The 17,868-nt window shown below is 37.4% G+C and overlaps 2 protein-coding genes and 1 long non-coding RNA gene across 3 annotated transcripts; all 3 read left to right on the forward strand.

Moving 5' to 3' along the window:
- Positions 1-5,961: 5,961 nt before the first annotated feature.
- Positions 5,962-6,563, forward strand: LOC125588675. The gene is made up of 2 exons (XR_007324814.1): positions 5,962-6,244; positions 6,324-6,563. It is a non-coding gene; the product is annotated as an uncharacterized LOC125588675 (long non-coding RNA).
- Positions 6,564-10,597: 4,034 nt separating this feature from the next.
- On the forward strand, positions 10,598-12,283 carry LOC106355647 (probable galacturonosyltransferase-like 7). Its single transcript, XM_048760311.1, has one exon. It carries the CDS (start codon positions 11,008-11,010, stop codon positions 12,070-12,072), a length of 1,065 nt encoding a protein of 354 aa, XP_048616268.1. The 5' UTR covers positions 10,598-11,007; the 3' UTR covers positions 12,073-12,283.
- Positions 12,284-12,460: 177 nt separating this feature from the next.
- Positions 12,461-14,487, forward strand: LOC106353320 (protein transport protein Sec61 subunit alpha-like). Its single transcript, XM_048760310.1, has one exon. The coding sequence runs from the start codon at positions 12,940-12,942 to the stop codon at positions 14,320-14,322; it is 1,383 nt and encodes a 460-aa protein (XP_048616267.1). The 5' UTR covers positions 12,461-12,939; the 3' UTR covers positions 14,323-14,487.
- The last annotated feature ends 3,381 nt before the right edge of the window (positions 14,488-17,868 follow it).

The raw sequence follows: 17,868 nt of genomic DNA on the forward strand, positions 1-17,868 counted from the left end.
GTCATACGGAAGATGAAGAATGGGGGAAATGTTTCACGGTGGAGGCTACACATCCAGGTACACCCACAACTAAAAACTTGAGAAATGATTGGATTGTAGACTCGGGTTGTAGCCATCATATTACCGGAGATGAGAAGTTATTTTCTAGTCTTCAACGTCATGACGGGAAAAAAGCCATTATTACCGCTGATAATTCAATCCATCGAGTTGAGAAGGAAGGGACTGTTGTCATTAAAGGAGATGATGAAGAACCGATCACCCTCAAGAATGCGTACCATGTCCCTGGAGTAAAGAAGAATCTTCTTTCGGTGGTGAATGCGGTCGACTCAGGTAACTATGTTCTATTTGGCCCAAGAGACGTTAAGTTCTTAAGGAATATTAAAGAATTAAAGGCGGATGTTGTTCACACTGGAGCACGCGTCAAAGATTTATATGTTTTATCGGCCTCACACGCCTATGTGGAGAAGATGAGTACGAATGACAATGCTTCCATCTGGCATGCTAGACTTGGCCATATAAATATGACCAAGCTTAAGGTCATGGTGAATAAAGATTTGGTTCATGGGCTTCCAAAATTGAAGATTCAAGATGGAGGAAGAATTTGTGAAGGTTGTCAATATGGAAAGTCACATAGACTTCCATTTGATCATTCAACCTCAAGGTGCAGCGGTCCATTGGAGAAGGTCCATAGTGATTTGATGGGTCCAACAAGAACATCCTCCTATTCCGGGTTTCGCTACATGTTGCTGTTCGTAGATGATTTCTCACGGTACACTTGGGTATATTTTGTGAAGGAAAAATCAGAAGTTTTTCAAAGATTTCAAGAATTCAAGGTTACCGTGGAAGGAGAGTTTGGTCGAAAGCTGAAGACTCTAAGGACGGATAATGGAGGAGAATTCATGTCAAAGAAGTTTTTCTCTTTTTGCCAAAAGAATGGTATTAAGAGAGAATATACATGTCCGTATACACCTCAACAAAATGGAGTAGCAGAAAGAAAAATTAGACATCTAACTGAGACGTGCAGAAGCTGGCTACATGACAAGAATTTGCCAAAGGCCTTATGGGCAGAAGGCATGAGATGCGCAGCCTATGTCATCACCCGGATGCCACTCAGTCCAAACAATATGAAGTCGCCTTACGAGATGATTCACGGGAAGAAGCCGACGGTGAAGCATCTAAGGATATTTGGATCGGTCTGCTACGTTCATGTGTTTGACTCCCAAAGAACAAAGTTGGAAGCAAAGACAAAGAAGTGCATCTTTGTCGGTTACGATGAACAACGAAAGGGCTGGAGGTGTATGGATCCAGAGACACATAAATACACAGTGTCTCGTGATGTTGTCTTTGACGAAGTTTCATCCTACTATGGACCACATCAAGTCTTAGATGAGCATGATGGTTCATGTTCCTCCAAGACTGATGAACAAATTATTCAAGTTCCAAGTAGTAATGAAAGCTTTGAAAAGGAGACTCAAGGTTAAAGGGGGAGCATTGACCAAGATGAAGAAGAGGAGCATGATCATGGTTCTGTCGCCAATCAACGACCAAAAAGGAACATTGTCAAACCCTCTCGGTTCAGAGATGAAAGGTTCGTCCCCACTTACTCTTGTTACTTTGCAGCTCCTCTAGATGAAGATGAGCCATCATCTTATGAAGAAGCAAAAGGAGTTGAAGAATGGATGATCGCAATGAAGGAAGAGATTGATGCTCTCATGAAAAATGAAACATGGGATTTGGTTCCGAAACCAAAGGATGCTCAACCCGTTTCTTGTAAATGGGTATATCGACTAAAGAGAAAGGCAGATGGGAGCATTGATAGATACAAAGCAAGGTTGGTTGCTCGAGGGTTCTCTCAGAAGTACGGAGAAGATTATGATGAGACCTTCAGTCCAGTAGCAAAGATGACTACGGTACGCTCACTCTTATCTTTAGCTGCAAGCTTTGGATGGAAATTATGGCAGTTAGATGTGAAGAATGCTTTTCTCTATGGTGAGCTTGATAAAGAAATATTTATGGAGCAACCACCTGGTTTTGAATCACAAGAGTATCCTAATCATGTGTGCAAGCTAAAGAAGGCCTTGTACGGGTTAAAACAAGCTCCACGAGCTTGGTATGGAAAGCTTGCTCAATTTCTCCAATTTTGCGGGTATATGGCATCAAGTGCTGATCCAAGCCTATTCTTCAAGAGAAGTGGAAGAGCTCATGTAGTAGTTCTCCTTTACGTGGATGATATGATCATTACTGGAAATGACGATGCTGAAATTGCTCGTCTACAAGAGGATATGTCGGTGAGGTTTGAGATGAAGAAGTTAGGCGAGCTTAATCACTTTCTTGGTCTAGAGGTCGAGAGGGTAAATGATGGATTATTCATCGGCCAACAAGGTTATGCAAAAAAGATTGTTGATAGGTTTGGAGTACATCAAGGAAAGGTACGTTCTACTCCACTGGATACCAACATAAGGCTCAAACGCGATGAAGGATCCTTGTTACCCAATCCTCGACCTTATCGCTCTCTTGTTGGAAGTCTTCTATACTTAACCATTACAAGACCAGATATTGCCTTTGCGGTTGGCCTTGTAAGCCGGTTTATGCAGGAACCAAGGAAGCCACATCTAGAAGCAGCAAAGAAGATATTGAAGTATGTGAAGACAACACTTGGCATGTGACTGATGTACAAGTATAATGCCAAGGTTTCTTTTCATGGTTTCACAGATGCTGACTTTGGTGGAGATTTAGATGATCGAAAATCAACTTCGGGTTTTGTGTTCTTATGTGGAGATACAAACATTTCATGGTGCAGCAAGAAACAAGCAACGGTGTCTTTGTCCACTACCGAAGCAGAGTATAAAGCTTCAACACTCGCGGCCCAAGAATGTATATGGCTTCGAAGACTTCTTGAAGACTTGTTCGAGCCAATAAATAAATCGGTTACCATCTATGGAGATAATCAAAGTGCCATCAAGCTGGCCAATAATCCAGTGTTCCATGGAAGGACGAAGCACATTGAATTGGAAAATCATTTCATAAGAGAGAAGGTGCTTGATGGAACAATTGAAGCATTGGAGGTTCGAAGCGAGGACAACATTGCTGATATTTTCACCAAGTCGTTACCTAAAGGTCAGTTCGAGATACTTCGCTCGAAGCTCGGAATGGTGGACAAAATCAAGTTTAAGGGAGAGTATTGAAGTTAAACTTGATTTGGGTCATATGATTGAGCTAAAATTTTACTAATCATGTTTAGCCCAAAACTTAACCCAAATTCTAGAAAAATCCTCCACCTCCTCATCATAAAAATCTAGATATTATTATACAAATAATCTAGATATTATTATACAAATATCTAGATAATTAGAATAAAATAATATAGATATTATGTTAGAATTATCTAGATTTAGGATTAAAATATATGAGATATTTTGTAATATGGAAGCTATAAATACCTTCTCATCCTCTCATTTGTAACAACACAAGAAGTTGAACAAGTGTAATAATAAGAAAGTTTTCCTTAAAGAAAGAGTGTTCTACTCAAAGTTCTCTAAATCTCTTTGAGAGTTCTTCCATATTATTCTTCATACTTGGAAGTTTTCTTGTTTCTTTCGGGTTCTCGGGTTCTCGGGTATTACGGTCTTGGGCTAGTGCTAAGCACTATTAAGGGTGGTTTCTTTACAATTATATATGTTAGACCATATGTATTTTCCAATTTATTCCTCTAAAATAGATGAACTTTGTAATAGAGATGGATTTGTCTCCAATGTATTCTTCTATTTCTTCCTCTAAAAAGGAATATTTTTGATATATTATTTTCTAATTTTACAAATAGTATCTTTTATTTGTGAAAGTTAAAAATTAACCCAATTTAGTTTAACATTCATAAAATTATGATATTATTTACACTGAATATTTTTATAGAAACTATTATATAAATAAAAAGTATGATTATATGTTTATATATAAACAATACATTTTCATTAAAAATATTTATTTTTGTTATAATTGTTAAAATAAAAAGTTATTAGATCATTTTGTGAATAAAAAAGTATGCTTCTATTAGACCATCTCCAATGTATTTCTCTATTTTTTTTTCTAAAATAGATATACTCTATAATATAGATGGATTTGTCTCCAATGTATTCATCTATTTCTTCCTCTAAAAGGAATATTCTTGATATATTCTTTTTAAATTTTACAAATAATACTTTTTATTTGTGAAAGTTGAAAACTAACCCAATTTAGTTTTACATTCATAAAATTATGATATTATTTGCGCTAAATATTTTTATAGAAACTATTATGTAAATAAAAAGTATGATTATATGTTTATATAAACAGTACATTTCACTAAAAAAAATTATTTTGGTTATAATTGTTAAAATAAAAAGTTATTGGATCATTTTGTGAATAAAAAATATATCTCTATCTATTTTAGAGGAAGAAATAGAGTAGGGTTAAAGTAATTTTATCTCTAAATGCTATTACAGAGGCAAATATAGAGATGTGTTGGAATGTTTTTAATCGAGTCCAATTTCAACTAAACTCTTGAAATATATATACTATAGCTATACAATAACACATGAACCATTCATCGTTGTAATCAATAGTGAAAGATGAGTTTACTTGTGCAATATTAAGTCGTCTTTGTCTAATGAACATAGTTTTTTTTATAGAAACATTATCAGAATTGACATACCAACTATAATATTGGTATTAATATTTAATTATGTTTCCAACTACAATATTAAAAATTCATAGAAGGATGATGATTACGGGTTGTTAAGGAGACTATGTGTATTATATAGTTCACAGGAAAGTAATGTTCCTATTATCTACCACTCATGAGTCATAAATCATAAATCATGGGGTTCACCATGATCCGGAAAACTCAACTTTCTCGCATTGATAAACAAAGTACTATAAAGTTTTAGTTGCTTAAGATATGAATGCAATTAAAAAATCTTCCCACGGAAACAATTATCAGAGAGATTAGCTGTGTGCTAAATGATCTCTAACTACTTGTTCCAAATTGAATCACAACATTGTTGGTTAGAATGTATTTAGCCGGTAATTAGTTAGCAACTGTACTTCGTATCTTATACGCTACCAATGAATTTAAGTAAACAACGCACATCAGAATTCAGAAGTAGAACGCATCAGAATTTTAATGAGAATTAAGTTTTTATAGACTTATTCTTGGGTTCACCCCCTAAGTAAACCAACCAATAGGATTTCATTATTTCAAATTCGATATCTTTTAAAAAATAAACAAAATATTGCGAAGTTATATTATGTGTTTAAAATAAAAAAAGTAAAAAAAAATTAGTAGTTACAGAAAAAAAGAATTAAAAAAAATATTTTTAAACGTCGTCAGTAAAACACTAAACCCTAAACCCTAATCACTAAACCCTAAATCGTAAACCCTAAACCCTTGGGTAAACCCTAAACCCTTGGATAAATCATAAACTTTAAATAAAAAACACTAAACAGTAAAACCCTAAACCCTTGAGTGTTTTAGTGTTTAGTGATTTTGATTTAGAGTTTAGGATTTATCATAGAGTTCAGGGTTTACCCAAGGATTTAGGGTTTAGGATTTAGGGTCTAGGGATTAGGATTTAGCGTTTATTATTTTGCTGACGACGTTAAAAATATTTTTTTTGTAATTACTATTATTTTTTTATTATTTCTTTTTACTTTTTAATTTTAAAAACATAATATAATTTGACAATAATTTGTTTTCTTTTTTAAAAGATATCGAATATGAAATAACACAATCCTATTGGTTGGTGAACCCAAGAATAAGCAGTTTCTATAAGGTTAATTCAATTTGAACAAAAGAAGGTTAATTCAATTTAAGGACATATACCAAATCATTTCAAGTAAGTTCATAATTCCTGGACATATTAAAAGTAATCAACGTAAGTTAATATCCTAGTCTAATGCCAAAACTATTAGTTTGCTCCATTTAGGGATACTAGGGACTTGGCCCCGCGCAAGCGCGGGGTTGTTGACAATAATTAGCTTATATAATTTTCAATTGTATTGTTCATATACACTCATGAGAAGAAAATACCATAAGTTGAAAGAGAAGTGGAGGTGTGTGAATGTATTACTTAGTAGGGACTGTGTGTTCGTTTTACCTACTATCTCATATGGAGATGGTTTAATAATGGATCTTGATTTATTTTCAGGAGAAAACATCAAGACCGATGAACCCAAGAAAGAAGAGTCTAAGTCTGCAGAAGTCACAGAGGTAATCAACATGTAATAATGAGTATGAACTGTTCTTGTTTGGGTCAAGATATCATGTTGTTTTGTTTATTTGTTTTCAGAACTGATCAAAGGCTTTGGAAGTTGAATAAGACATTTCTATTAAGTTGCATAGCTTGGTTTCATCAGAAGGAAAATGAGATCAGAGACAATTGAATTCAATCCTATACTGTTTTTTTTTTCAAATTACATTTTTCGTTCTTTTTTTTGTTGTCAATCTCATGATATCAAATATCCTATTTATGTTATTTGATTTGTTCAGATACATTTTACATTTCCAATATACAGACCAATCAGCTGCATTATTAAAATTTTCCATCCATCCAAACAAACAAACACAACGGATCTAAATGACATCATGAAAAGAGAACAAAAAGCTTGTTTCTATTAAACTATTTGACAGAGTTAAAAAGATCAGTAGTGCTCTGATGGTTCTATATTAAGAGTTGGGGACAAACCTAACCAACTATATACAGAAAGAGGCGTGGAAAGGAAGCAAAGAACACTTCTTCTTCTTCTGTCACTGTTCTTCCATATCAAAGAAACTCTGAGGCAAGGTAAAGTCTTCCTAGTGGTTAAGAATGTCAATGTCCTCAGCATCTGATTTCTGTTAAAAATCCAGAGGAAACAGATTAAACCATGAGAGATTCTCAGCAAGATTCTAATAGCAGCCAGATTAGAAGCCATAGCTATGTGTAGCATCACAATAGTCAAATCTTGGCTTCAAGGATTACTCACCAGCATCTCTATGTTGTAGAAACGATCCAGTAGCTGCAGAACCTCATCCGCCAGGAACTGTCGGTCAAAGCTATGTGATGATAGTAAAAAGACTTCTTTTAAAGTCCAGACAAATCAATAGGAACTCGGGCAAAGAAGTAAGTATGGGGAAATGTCAGACAAACCTTCTGCCCAGATACTCCATCAGACCATAAAGAACAAAGTGGTGATGTATGCCTATTGCCTGCACACCACATTACAACATAAAATCTGATTAGTAGAAAGCAAGAAGCCAGAGAACTGAACTGATCAGTGCCATGGATTGAATTGCAAGGGAAAATGATCCCTTTTTTTGGAGTAAAGGTTTATGCTTTCTGATCAAAAGCCATTTGCAGAGACATGACATGGAAAATATATGATTTTTTTTTGTGAGAGAAGAGAACTTGCCTCGGAGTTTAATGGGAGGATAGATTTCAAGAGCTTCTAATAACATGAGCTCCAATTCAACCTGTGACTGCTCCTGAGAATTAAATCCAAGAACAGAGAAACCTTTTAACATCTCAGAACAAAAGGAGGAGTTAATTGGCAGATAGAGAGAGAAACCTTGGAGAGAGAAGAAGCGGAGGAAGGTAAGACTTTACAGGGAGAGTGCACAGACATGTCATCTTGCTCTATCCATGTAGAATAACCCACTGATAGAGTTGTTGTTGATTTGGATACCTTTGTGACTGCTCATCTATATTAGAAATATTGTATTTGGATTAACATAAAGATAGAACCTTTCAAATATTATTTGATGTCTGCACTCCCTGTTCGCACCATCTTTCTCACTATCTTAAATTTTGATACAATTCATCTTTCTGTATAGAAAAAGGAGACAATCATCCTCTAATTCACACCTTCTTTGTTTACATCTACACAGAAAAAACACATCGATGATGAAAGTCATCCTATGTGTCAGTGACTGATGGATCTAAATGCAAATTATGTTGAGGGTAGCTGGTTGTTTTGGTACCTGAGTATGTTGAGGAAGGCAACTGAGATGATCTCAACACTTTTCTCGCGTTGTGAATAAGCCTTTATAATATATCCTGCATATAATTGAAATGTTATTTGCCAAACCAAGAGCAACAATGATTGTAAAGAGGGAGAAGCTACAAAAATAACTTAGAAAGGCATGACCCAATTTTGATGTACTTTTCTAGAGATTTGCAGCCTCCTCCTTCATGCTGACTGGAAAGAAAGAAGAAGATAAAGACACTAAAACCGAGAATTTATGCACAACTGATGATATATAAATTAAATTCTCCAGAATAAAGAGCTACTTATGATCGTATAAACAAACTCCTAAAAAAATATCTTCTGGAGCTACCACCACATTAACAAACGTAAAAATACCAACGACCCTTAGCCACCTCCACGCAGCATCTCATCCTTCTCTTTCAGAACCGATGATTTTATGGAAAATCCACCGAAGATAAAGTGTATAAAGAATATGATTAGATCATCACAAAGACTTGTCTTTGAACGTAGATGAAAATCAAAATATATACTGAAGAACTTACCAAGAGAGACGAAGAAGAAGAAGAAGGCTTCATGATCTTCTCCTTGGTTCTCCTTGGAATCATAAGATCTGTACTTGGATTTGAAGAAATCCATGGAAAAGATGGTTGAGCACGAGATTCATAGCGAGTGGAGAAGAGACATCGCCGTTGATGAATCGGTGGAGAAGCAAGCCGGAGTGAATTTATACCTTCGTGGTGATTGTCATTACCTTGAACATGGAGATGAAGTGAAGATAAAGCTCTAGACAGATTTTAACCAGTCCATGACGATTGCCTGCAAGAGAGAGGAGGTGATCTCCGGCGAAAGAGTTTTCTGTTCTGAGGGAGATATCTATTAGGGTTATGTGGGAGTGACTTTAGGCTTTTTAGGCTTGAGTGAGTGAGTGATTTGGGCCAGTCCGAAAATGAAAATGGCAAAAGTCTGTTTCCAATTCATTGGGTTAAAGCCCAGAACTGTAGTGACATGTCATATTGATTGGCTCACAATATTTTTGCCTATGTGGCAGAGCTTAGGAACCAGGGATTTAGTCCCTTTTATATAGTAGGATAAGAATTGATATACTTCTAATTAAATTCAAGGGGAAATTTCAATAACACGTTACAGTCTCGTTCAATCGTAATTTATGATTAGCCAGTAGACAAAATAAAAAAAAGTAAATTACATCCCATAACCAAACAAAAAACTCAAATTAGCTAAGTAACCAAAATCTTCTTCTCTCTTCCTTTTCCTTCCTATTTCTCTCGTACATCTTTCTAAAAATCTAATTTTGATTTTTTTTTGGTTATTTCACAAATTCTCCCATAAAAAAATAGTCTATGATAAGCTTTCATACAATACAACAAAGTAGAATAAAATCTATAATGAATTAACCACTTCCAAGTAAGAAGTGTATCTAGAAAAAAGAAAAAACCCTCGTTTTTCTCTCTCGAAACCAGAGGCGACATTTCAACATAAAACCTAGCTCCGGCCTGCCACCGCGGCGGTGCCGGAGGCGCCCACTCTCTCCCTTTAATATCCTTTTCCCTTTGCTTTCCTTCTTCTCGATTTACCATTGTCGATATGTTTCCTGCTCTGAACCAGATCGAACTCGCACAGAATCGCGTCTTGCTCGACGGTGACGGTTCCGGCGTCCATTGAAGAGGCGGCGAGACTCTCGGTGCGTCAGAGGAGAGGAGAGTCGTCTTTTAGAACCGACGAACTTGCTGGATCTGGTTTTCAAAATTTTCAGATCTACGGCGAGGACGACTTAGTAGCGGCGCGTGGAACGGAGTGACGACTTCCCTGTCCCGGATATATCTCCTGGTGAGGCGGTGTGTGGACAGTGAAGAGGTATGATAGGCGGTGGATGGAGGATTGTTCTCCGGTTCTCGGGGACATCACGTTCCATGATTCAAGCTGACGGCGTAGTCAACCGGAGGAATGGTCTTGGCCGGTGAAGCGTGACGGAGCTCTACTTCTCTGCGCCGGTGTCTTGACTGCGTCATCCCGGTGGTTGGAGCTTCGTACCTCCATATAGCTGCGATTAGAGAAACCGGAAACGTCAACTGTTGCTAAGGTTCGCTTTTCATCCCGGATGTTATTGTCCGGTTTTTGGCTATGGATCGAGACAGTGGTTGATGACGAGTATGAGCCGAGGTCGGAATGCACTTTTGGTGTTGAGGTGATTGGTACACGGACTGAACTCTGATCATGAGGAGACCAATTGCTTGGTCGTTGAATCAGAATCCGGTTTAGGTCATAGTCTGTTTGTTTTATCACTGATTACGTATCGTGTGGTCTAATTAGGTGGTCAAGAGACGATTTCTCTCGGGTCGTGGGAGGAACTCGTTTCATTGTGGTGAAAAATACACCGATGAATAGATTGGGTAGTGTAGGATCCGAGTGAGTGTTTCTATGCATTACTAGATCCTATCGGTTGTATGTTGGGTTTAAAATCTCTTGAGGTTGTAATTTTGTATTCACATTTGGATAATGAAAAATTGTTGTTGAGCCAAAAAAAAAAAAAAAAAAAAAAAAAAAAAAAAAGAAGAATACAATCTATTTGTTGGCAAAGGAGAAATCATAGGAAAAAGTCACTAGGCAACCTCTCTCGCTCTCTGTTTATTCCATCTACTAAAATAGCGAGAGAGAACCAAAAGAAGACAAAGAGGAGAGGGCGTAAAAGAGCAGACGGTGGCGCACCGTAGCACCGCCCCTCCTTAACTTGCGCCTTTCTTCTTCTTCCGATTTCGGAATTATTCCTTTTCTCCTCTCTCAAGCCACTTCGATCCCACGCCACACTTTCCCATTTTGATTCTTACTTCCAGTATTGGATTTGTCTACCGTCAGATGCATCATTCACCTTTCTCTCTCTTTGCTGTGAATTTTCAAAAACATTTGCGAACGTCAAAGGAACCCTAGCCTCCATCGCCGCCGCCCGGCGCATCCGATTTCAAATCCAAGAAGAAGAAACGGAGAGGCTAGATGCTCCGAATCATGCGATTCTCCGGTTTATTCTCCGTTCTATTGGCTATCATCGTCCTCTCTCCTTCTCTCCAATCCTTTCCCCCAGCGGAAGCTATCAGATCCTCCCACCTCCGATTCCCAACCTCGCCGCATAGATTCTCCTTCAGGAAAGCCCCTCCGTTCCGCAATGCCGCCGATTGCGCCGCTATCGACATCGATTCCGGCGTCTGCAACCCTTCGTTGGTCCACGTCGCGATTACTCTCGATTTCGAGTACCTCCGTGGCTCAATCGCAGCCGTAAATTCGATCCTCCAGCACTCGTCGTGTCCCGAGAGCGTCTTCTTCCACTTCCTCGTCTCCGAGCCCGACCTAGAATCCGTGGTACGCTCCACCTTCCCCGAATTGAAATTCAAGGTTTACTACTTCGATCCGGAGATCGTACGGACGCTAATCTCCACCTCCGTGAGGCAAGCGCTCGAGCAGCCGTTGAATTACGCTAGAAACTACCTCGCCGATCTCTTGGAGCCTTGCGTGCGGCGCGTGATCTACCTCGATTCCGATCTGATCGTCGTCGACGACATCGCCAAGCTCTGGAGGACGAGGCTGGGATCGAAGACGATCGGAGCTCCGGAGTACTGTCACGCGAACTTCACCAAGTACTTCACGCCGGCGTTCTGGTCTTCCGAGCGGTTCTCCGCCGCGGCGTTCGGAGGGAGAAGCCCGTGCTACTTCAACACGGGGGTGATGGTGATGGATCTCGAGAGATGGAGACGCGTGGGGTACACGGTGGCGATAGAGAAGTGGATGGAGGTTCAGAAGAGCGATAGGATTTACGAGCTGGGGTCTTTGCCTCCGTTCCTGCTGGTTTTCGCGGGGGATGTAGCGCCGATTGAGCATCGGTGGAACCAGCATGGTTTGGGTGGAGATAACGTGAAGGGAAGCTGCAGAGATCTTCATCCCGGTCCGGTTAGCTTGTTGCATTGGTCCGGGAGTGGTAAACCGTGGTTCCGGTTAGATTCGAGACGGCCTTGTCCACTCGATTCTCTTTGGGCACCTTATGATTTGTATGGACACTCACGGTGATCATCATCATCATCATCATCCTTGATTCTCTGTTACATATGGGGTTGGTTTATAGTCTCAGGTGGTATATGAAACTTTCATTAATTCTTTTCCTTCTTCTTTCTCCAAATTCTGTGTGTTCTTCCTCTGTATTCTATTCGATTGTGATTGTTCGTCGTCTGTGGATGAAATAAAAACATAGAAATAGATACATTCAGATTTGTTGAGGCAACTACGTTGTACAGAACTTTTTTCACCACATGTTTTTAGTTACAGAGCTGTCTTTTTTAACCACAAAGGTTATCCTACTTTTATCGCCTAATCCAAATCAGTAATTAAGTCCAATTTTCACCGACGGTCTCTCTTTCTGATTGGAAAATGATTGAAACATGGCAAAGCCAAAGAGGGAAGATGGACACGACACTTGAGAAGAGTACATTCTGGCTGAACGATGGTGTTGGTCTCCTTGCTTACTTCATTTTCCTTTAATGCTCGACTTTTTTTGATGAGTGGGGTGTTATATCAAGTGTCACACTTTTTTTTTTTTTTGTCGTCCTCTGGTTGGTTCTTAACCAAAAAGTAAAGCACTTCCATTGTATTTCGACATTTGTTACCACAAAAGAAAGTGGGATTACTGATTAGTTAGTTGATTAAATATTCCTAATCACAATAAACATAGCTTATCTAGATAACTCCTAGATAACATGTATTTCCTATTTCAAATAACTTTAGGTTAGCTTGAGGATCAAGTTATCTTCAAGATTATTCTCAACAAAATTATTATATAAAGCATGCACACGATGAGAAGAAAGACCAAGATAAAACCTATTTTTTGTTTGTTTGTTTGGTTTACCAATAGCAACCTAAACCTAGGCAGATAGCGAAAGTATGAGAAGAGGAGGGTTTTGTGTGTTGGATATGGTGAAACCGTTTTTGCCGTATCTGCCAGAGGTGCAGAGTGCTTTTGAGAAGAAGAAGAAGGTTCCATTGAGAGAGAAGGTCATCTATACCCTAACCACTCTCTTCGTGTTTCTCGTTTGTAGTCAACTTCCTCTCTACGGTATCCACTCCACCACCGGCGCGGATCCGTTCTACTGGATGCGTGCCATTCTCGCATCGAGCCGTGGCACCCTCATGGAGCTCGGTATCGGTCCCATCATCACATCAGGGCTCGTGATGCAGCTCTTGACTGGCGCAAAGATTATTCAGGTCACCGAGGAGGAGGATCATGCTCTCTTGAACGCTGCTCAGAAGCTTCTCGGCGTTTTGATCGCCTTAGGTCAAGCCGTGACATACGTCCTCTCTGGTATGTACGGTCCAGTCGCACAGCTCGGGGTGGGAAACGCACTTCTCATCGTTCTCCAGCTTGTCTTTGCCGGAGTCATCCTCCAGTGTCTGGACGAGCTTCTCCAGAAGGGGTATGGTCTTGGCTCAGCGATCTCCCTTTTCATAGCGACTAGCCTCTGCGAGAGCGTTATATGGAAAGCCTTTAGCCCCGTCACATTCAACAACATCGGACGGTCTGGACAGGAGTTTGAAGGCGCCTTGATCTCGCTCTTCCATAACCTGATAACCAAGTCAAGCATCCGACAAGCTTTCTTCAGACAGAGCCTTCCAAACGTTACGAACTTGCTTGCAACAGTCTTGGTCTTCCTCATCGTCGTCTACTTCCAAGGCTTCCGCGTTGTGTTACCTGTTTGGTCAAAGAACTCCCGACAAGGCGGCGGCTACCCGATCAAGCTCTTGTACACCTCCAACATGCCCATCATTCTCCAATCCGCTCTAGTCTCAAATCTCTACTTCATCTCTCAGCTTCTCTACAACAACTTCAGCGGAAATTTCCTGGTGAACTTGTTGGGACAGTGGAGAGGACCCACACCAGTCGGTGGTCTCGCTTACTTGATCACAGCTCCATCAAGCCTGGCTGCTCATCCTAGCCACACACTCTTCTACATCGTCTTCATGCTCTCTACTTGTGCGTTTCTATCAAAGACATGGATTGAAGTCTCTGGGTCCTCCGCCAGAGACGTGTCCAAGCAGATCAAGAATCAAGGGATGTGGATGGCTGGGCACAGAGACTCCAATCTGCACAAGGAGCTTAACCGCTACATCCCAACAACAGCTGCCTTTGGAGGAATGTGCATTGGTGCACTCACTGTTCTTGCTGACCTCACCGGAGCTATTGGCTCAGGGACTGGTATCTTGCTTGCCGTCACAACCATATATCAGTTTCTCGACACTTTTGACAAGGAACTAGCCACCGAGTCATGAAGCCTTCGCCACTACACTATGTTGAAATACATTAAACTCCTAGTTTAAGATTTAACTTGTTTCATGTTTTTTTTTCTTCCTGTCAATGCACATTTGCAGTGTAGGCTCTCACGATATATCCTACATCACAATCTTCTTCTTCTTCTTTTGAATAACAATCTTCTTCTTCTTATTCCTCTCAATATTTTTTCTTTCTTTCTGTATGTATTTAAAACCCGATGAGGCAATGCAGCTACATCTGACAACATGGCAATGTTAAGTCACGAATTACACCCAAAAACCATACCATAGCTAGTGATGTTTAAAGCATGCATAAATATGAAAGAAGATAATAGTAAGAAAGTAAAATACCGCAATGTGACGTGATACTATCTAACGTTTTTATCTAATCGGAACAGATGATCGGTTCACCCACCCTCTGGCATTAGTCGGAAGGTATTCCAAACTCGGATCAGGCAGTGTGGTAGTCAGTACACTTTGTAACACTAAGTGCGTTCCACCCGAAGCCGACCGAATCAGCCGATAAGGTTTATCAAAAAAAAAAAAAAATAGATAGGACTCTGATTCTTTCTCTATTTTTTTTCATGTGTCACACATATTGGTATTGGTAAATTCGGTAAATATCTCTGTTAAAAAAAAAAAGAAATTTGGGATTGAGAATAGCTCAGGAGAACATGTTAATATAAAATATCTGTTATTCAGATAAAAATACTTGAATAATTTTTTTTTGATAATTCAGTTTTAGGTAATTTTATATACTTCGTATATGAATAATTTGTCTACAAGGTTATTTTGAAGTTAAATGCAACTAATATTTTAAAAATATAAAGAAGAAGGAATTATCAGCGAAACATGCAACATTTTAGCGACAAAAAAAAAAAAACATGCAACATTGGTTTAGGCCTACTCTCAATCTGTAATTTCACATCTCGATTTCATAAACTAACAATTTTTTTTTTGGTCAACTCATAAACTAACAATTATATTTTGATGCTTAGAGTAAATATTCAAGGAAAACGACAAATATACTTATAGCCTTTTCTCTTTATCCTTAGGCTTCAAATAAAATCAACTGTACTAACAAGTACTGCTAATAACGGGCACTTATTACTATCGATCGATCTAAAACGTTTTTTCACAACTATTGTCTATTGTTATTTTCTTTATCAAGTAAGAACTATAGAATCCATAAACTTTACAAATCTAACTCAAACCGCATCACTGGGCTTCAGTCCTGAAATTTGGTAATTGCATGTCGATCAATGTGAATTATGTTTTTAACTAAATGTGAATAATGTTTGCTCTATTTGTTTTCTTTCCAACAATAGTGTGGGTAATATAAAGAAAAGAAGAGAGATAAAGACTTTATACAAACAAAAAGTTGGTCCTTTTCCTTATATATATTCCATATGTCCCAAAAACCAACATACACTCCAGCCACCAAGCTATACGTCCCAGAGATTCTTAAAGCCACTGATGCTGCAAAAACGGTTACAAAGCCAACCAATCAAAGGTATAAATACATACTCGAGCTTCCCTAGTATCTATTATATCAAAAAAAAAATACTATTTAAAAAAAATACTATTCAGAAAGCTCCGTTAGTTGAATTCATATAGGAGCAAAGACAAAGATTGTGTGCTCTGAGCCAGGACCCTACGGTTAGAGCAAGAAGAATGTTGTGATTTACAGCGATCCAACTGACTCTAAGAGCATCTCCAAAAAACCTTCTATAACTTCAAATATGAAGTTTTTTGTTTTCCAAAAAACAATTTTAAAACTTCAAATTTGAAGTTCTGATGAGTGAAACTCTATATTTGAAGTTTCACTACTCAAAATTTCAAATTTGAAGTTTCATATTTTATTTGCATTTTGGTCCCTACAATCACACATCACATTTATGATTCATAAATATTTTCTCGTTTATTGTTTTAATCTTTAAGAAAATATATCTCATAAATATTTTACATTTTGTTTACAGATTTTAAAATTTACACATAAAATTAAATAAAACTTTAAAATAAGATTTAAAATATTTTAAACTAGATTTAGACAACAATAATATACAAAAGAAACTTAACAAAAAAGTTTAAAAAATTACATGAAGACATAACTATTACACAAATTTAAATATTACAACAACACTCATAGTCATGTAAGTTTGATCCGGAACCTTCAAAATTTTCAAATATTGTCCAAATTTATTTTGTGTAACTAAAGATGGTTGTTGTTGTTGTTATTGATGTCTTTTTCGTACAATTCTTTCTTGTTCATATCGAATATATTCATTAGTATTTATATCATCGAAAAGAAATTAGTCTTTTAGCAATATATTATGTTTCTCTTTTATTTTCTTGTTCCGATCTAATGTATTTACAAGTATCATATTCACCCGATTTCAATAATTTTTAGCTCGTAATCTACAAAGTAAAAATGAGGAGAGTCATTTTTACTTCAAAATGCACTAATAGATCATATATGCATTACGAAAATCATTTTATGGAATAATATGGTATTTTGTTTGAAGTTTAATATTAATTAAGTTATTTTTATTTAAATTTTTAAATTTTAATAGAATATTTTATTAATTAATATTGTTATAATATGTTTATATATGTGCTAGTTATTTACAAAAGTTATATGAATTCAAATTAGTTATGACAAATATAAAAACCATATTATAAAATATAAATAGTTTTGGAGAAAAACACCTTTAAACTTCAAATACAGAATTTTAAAAATTTCAAAATAGAGTTTCTTTTTGGAGATGATCTAAGGGATTCTTCCGTTTGGCGTTGACCAACATCAAGGATTTACTTCACTTTCGTGTCAAGCTCTACAAATCTTCGGTAGAGACCTGCAATAACTCGACCAATGTCAACAACGGTCTCACTGGAGTTCCATTGTCGATGTACGGATACCGTTACCACTCCGACTAGAACTTGAATATCTTTGGCGTCAACTGGTCACAAGGCTGCTCCAACCACTCCCAAATACTGATCATGATCACATCATTATCTTACATGCATATTATATATGATCTTCATAAAAAAATGCATATTATATATGAGGTCATATTAATCAATTTTATTTGATTTCTTCCGTAACCAATGCAATTCAATTTTATATGATTTTTTTTGGTTATGTCTTCTTTGATTACATTTAATAAATTGTAAGAGTAACATATTTATTTGTTTAATGTGACTGCTCATATAAATATAAAAGCATTAATACTAATAAGAAATTTATCTTGATGATAAAAGTTATTTTGAGATTGTTTGTAATTATGGCTATTGTGTCGACTAGTGTCTAGAGAATGCATAAACAATAAACAATAGTTTACAAGTCTAATGATCTATAGTCACTAGCCAGAGTCTAATGCTCTAGTCATCATTAACCATTTCTCTTTATCCTAAGGGTTTGCAGTTTTCAATATTTTGGGCTGTGGCACTTTAAATTTAAAAGCTCATTTTTGATCTAAAACTAAAATAGACATGTTAACCCAATAATAAGCGAAAAATGTGATTTATTCATTCTTTGCTCGTATT

This window comes from Brassica napus, chromosome C6 (assembly GCF_020379485.1).
Source record: "Brassica napus cultivar Da-Ae chromosome C6, Da-Ae, whole genome shotgun sequence".
NCBI lineage: Eukaryota > Viridiplantae > Streptophyta > Magnoliopsida > Brassicales > Brassicaceae > Brassica > Brassica napus.

What these genes read in the sequence shown, in the direction of transcription:
- LOC106353320 (XM_048760310.1), top strand. Translation starts at nt 12,940, where the DNA reads ATGAGAAGAGGAGGGTTTTGTGTGTTGGATATGGTGAAACCGTTTTTG.
- LOC106355647 (XM_048760311.1), top strand. Translation starts at nt 11,008, where the DNA reads ATGCTCCGAATCATGCGATTCTCCGGTTTATTCTCCGTTCTATTGGCT.